The sequence below is a fragment of the Alligator sinensis genome, unplaced genomic scaffold, assembly GCF_000455745.1.
Source record: "Alligator sinensis unplaced genomic scaffold, ASM45574v1 scaffold1409_1, whole genome shotgun sequence".
Classification (NCBI taxonomy): domain Eukaryota; kingdom Metazoa; phylum Chordata; order Crocodylia; family Alligatoridae; genus Alligator; species Alligator sinensis.
The window spans coordinates 57,559-60,438 of record NW_005843442.1 but is presented as its reverse complement, the minus strand read 5'-3'; the positions used below and the strand labels follow the sequence as shown (position 1 = coordinate 60,438).

The 2,880-nt window shown below is 65.2% G+C and overlaps 1 protein-coding gene across 2 annotated transcripts in view; it reads left to right on the top strand.

Annotated features, from left to right (window-relative positions):
* LOC102376848 (sodium/nucleoside cotransporter) overlaps positions 1 to 2,395 on the top strand; it is a 10,900-nt gene extending 8,505 nt beyond the window's left edge. Inside the window, exons 3-7 of one of the 2 annotated variants that reach the window (XM_025195247.1) lie at positions 73 to 177; positions 480 to 585; positions 778 to 858; positions 1,027 to 1,247; positions 1,846 to 2,395. In XM_025195247.1, coding sequence (XP_025051032.1) covers positions 73 to 177; positions 480 to 585; positions 778 to 858; positions 1,027 to 1,247; positions 1,846 to 2,091 — 759 coding nt within the window. In that variant the 3' untranslated portion in view covers positions 2,092 to 2,395. The remainder of the gene's footprint in view (positions 1 to 72; positions 178 to 479; positions 586 to 777; positions 859 to 1,026; positions 1,248 to 1,845) is intronic. The other variant, XM_025195248.1, reaches the window with a different exon arrangement.
* The last annotated feature ends 485 nt before the right edge of the window (positions 2,396 to 2,880 follow it).

The following is a 2,880-nucleotide window of genomic DNA, read 5'->3' as shown; positions in this document are numbered from 1 at the left end:
TGGGTTCCCGGGAGGGGGGGGGCGAAGGGGGACCTGGGCACCCAGACACCTGGGTCCCTCCCCCCCCGCCAGGTGATCAGCATGCCCGAGTACCTGAAGAAGCGCTTCGGGGGGCAGCGCATCAGCCTCTACCTCTCCGTCCTCTCCCTCTTCCTCTACATCTTCACCAAGATCTCGGTAGGCCCTGCCTGGGGTCACTGGGGCAAGTGTGGGGATGTCACCGGGGCAACCTGGGGGACAGGAATCAGTCCATCTGCCCCTGGAGCCGGTACTGTCCCGCCCCCAGTTCTCCAGGGGGCTCAGCCCTGTAGATCCCTATTGGGGACTATCTGGTGCTTCTTCCGCACAGCTCTATGGTCCTCCCGCTTTGTAGGCCCCTATGGCCATGGGGAGGCTGACGGAAGGGGGAGAAATGGGGGGCCGGGATGCCCCCCCCCCACTCCCTGACCCTAGTCCCCGCTCCCCGGTGCTCCTTCTAGGTCGACATGTTCTCGGGTGCCATCTTCATTCAGCAGGCCCTGGGCTGGGACATCTACTTGTCTGTCATCGCCCTCCTCATCATCACCACCATCTACACCATTACAGGTGCTGCACTGAGGCTGGGGGCGGGCCTTAGGGGCTCGGGGACTCTGGGAGCTAAGGGAGGCAGGTCAAGGGGGCTAGGGGAGGGGGTTTAGGATCCTTTGAGCTGGGTGGGAGGTTGTGGGGGGCATTGGGGGCCAGTAGGGGGCATGGCCACTGTTGACCCACCCCCCACTTCCGTGGCCCCTCCCCCAGGGGGGCTGGCGGCCCTGATGTACACGGACGTGGTACAGACCTTGGTCATCGTCACCGGTGCCTTCGTCCTCATGGGCTTCGGTGAGGAGAGGGGGCAGATCCACAGGGGCTGGGGGGGCAAGTAAGAGGGTTTCTGCACCAGTAGGGCTGCTGGGGGCAGATATGGGGGGGTCTTCTGGTGGGCCTCGCTAGCCAAGGTGGGGGGGAGCAAATGAGCCTGCCTCTTCATTTTGCCCCCGTGCCCCACAGCCTTCTGGGAGGTGGGGGGCTACACAGGGTTGGTGGCCGGCTACATGGAGGCCGTGGCCCAGCCCCCTGCCCCGGCCACCCACAACGTGTCGGCCGCCTGCTACCGCCCGCGGCCAGACGCCTTCCACCTGCTGCGCGACCCTGTGAGCGGGGACCTGCCCTGGCCCGGGCTCCTGGTGGGGCTCACCATCAACGCGGGCTGGTACTGGTGCACCGACCAGGTAGGGTGTTCCACCGTGCCACGGCCCACCCCACAACAGGTCGCATCAGGGCATGGATGACCCCGGGGCGGGGTGGATAGGTGTTGCCCCCATTCACAGGGTCCCAGTGCAGACGTATTAGCCCTAATGGGGTCTTTAGGCAGCATTACACTCAGCCGTTCCACCCCAGAGCAGGTTGCATCAGGGCACCAATGACCCCAGAGGGTGGGGGATGGGGGTTGCCCCCATCCGGGGGGTCCCAATACAGATGTATCACCCCTAACAGGGTCTTTAGCCAGCGTTACGCTCGCCTGATGTGCCCCAGAGCTGATCACTTCATGGCACCAATGACCCCAGGGGGTGGAGGATGGGGTTTGCCCCCATTCAGGCAGTCCCAGGGGGGGCTTTAGGCACCATCACACTCAGTTGTTCCACCCCAGAGCATGTTGCATCATGGCATTGATGAAGCCAGGGGCTGGGAGATAGGGGTTAGTCCCATTCAGGGGCTCCAGGGGGGGTTTAGGCCAGGCCATTCCACCCCAGAGCTGGTCGCAGGGTGCAGGCCGGGTGCCCCCAGACACCAGCTGGGGGGCAGTCCCGGACGCCTGGGTGCCCACAGGTGATCGTGCAGCGGTGCCTGGCCGGGCGGTCGCTGGTGCACGTCAAGGGTGGCTGCATCCTCTGCGGGTACCTCAAGATCCTGCCCATGTTCCTCATGGTGCTGCCCGGCATGATCAGCCGCGTGCTCTATCCAGGTAGCCCCGCCTCCTGGGCCTGGCCCCACCCCCCTCTGCCCACCCAGGGACGCCTGCCCAAGCCTGGGCTCTGTCTGGTGCCCCTTCCTGGCTCCACCCACACTCACTAGCCACGCCCCTTTGCTATAACCCCCTCCCATTCAAAGCCACGCCCACTCCATGGGCCTCCTCCTTATGGCTATGCCTCTCTCCTAGCTCCTCCTGCTCCAGGTAGCCATCCTTCCGCTCCTCCTAGCCACACCCACTCCTAGCTCTGCCCACCCTAAAAAGAAACCACGCCCACTGCTAGCTCCACCCACACACCCCGTCTCCTGGTCTCCTAGCTCTTCCCAGCCTCCATAGCCACACCCACTCCTGGCTCCTCCCCTTTCCCATAGCGGTGCCCGCAACTGGCTCCTCCCACTCCCCACAGCCCCACCTACTCCCCATAGCCACACCCCTACTGGCCTAGCTCTGCCCACCCTAAAAAGAAACCACGCCCACTGCTAGCTCCACCCACACACCCCGTCTCCTGGTCTCCTAGCTCTTCCCAGCCTCCATAGCCACACCCACTCCTGGCTCCTCCCCTTTCCCATAGCGGTGCCCGCAACTGGCTCCTCCCACTCCCCACAGCCCCACCTACTCCCCATAGCCACACCCCTACTGGCTTCATCCCTCCTCCAGCAACCACCCACTCATAGTCATGCCCCCCCCCCCCCCCCTCCCACCCCCCCCTGCCCCTAGACCCCCCCTCCCCATAGCCACGCCCACTCCCAGCTCCACTGCCTCCTTGTAGATGCACCCCCCCCCCCCCCCCCCTCCCACCCCCCCCTGCCCCTAGACCCCCCCTCCCCATAGCCACGCCCACTCCCAGCTCCACTGCCTCCTTGTAGATGCACCCACCCCCTAGCTCCTCCCAC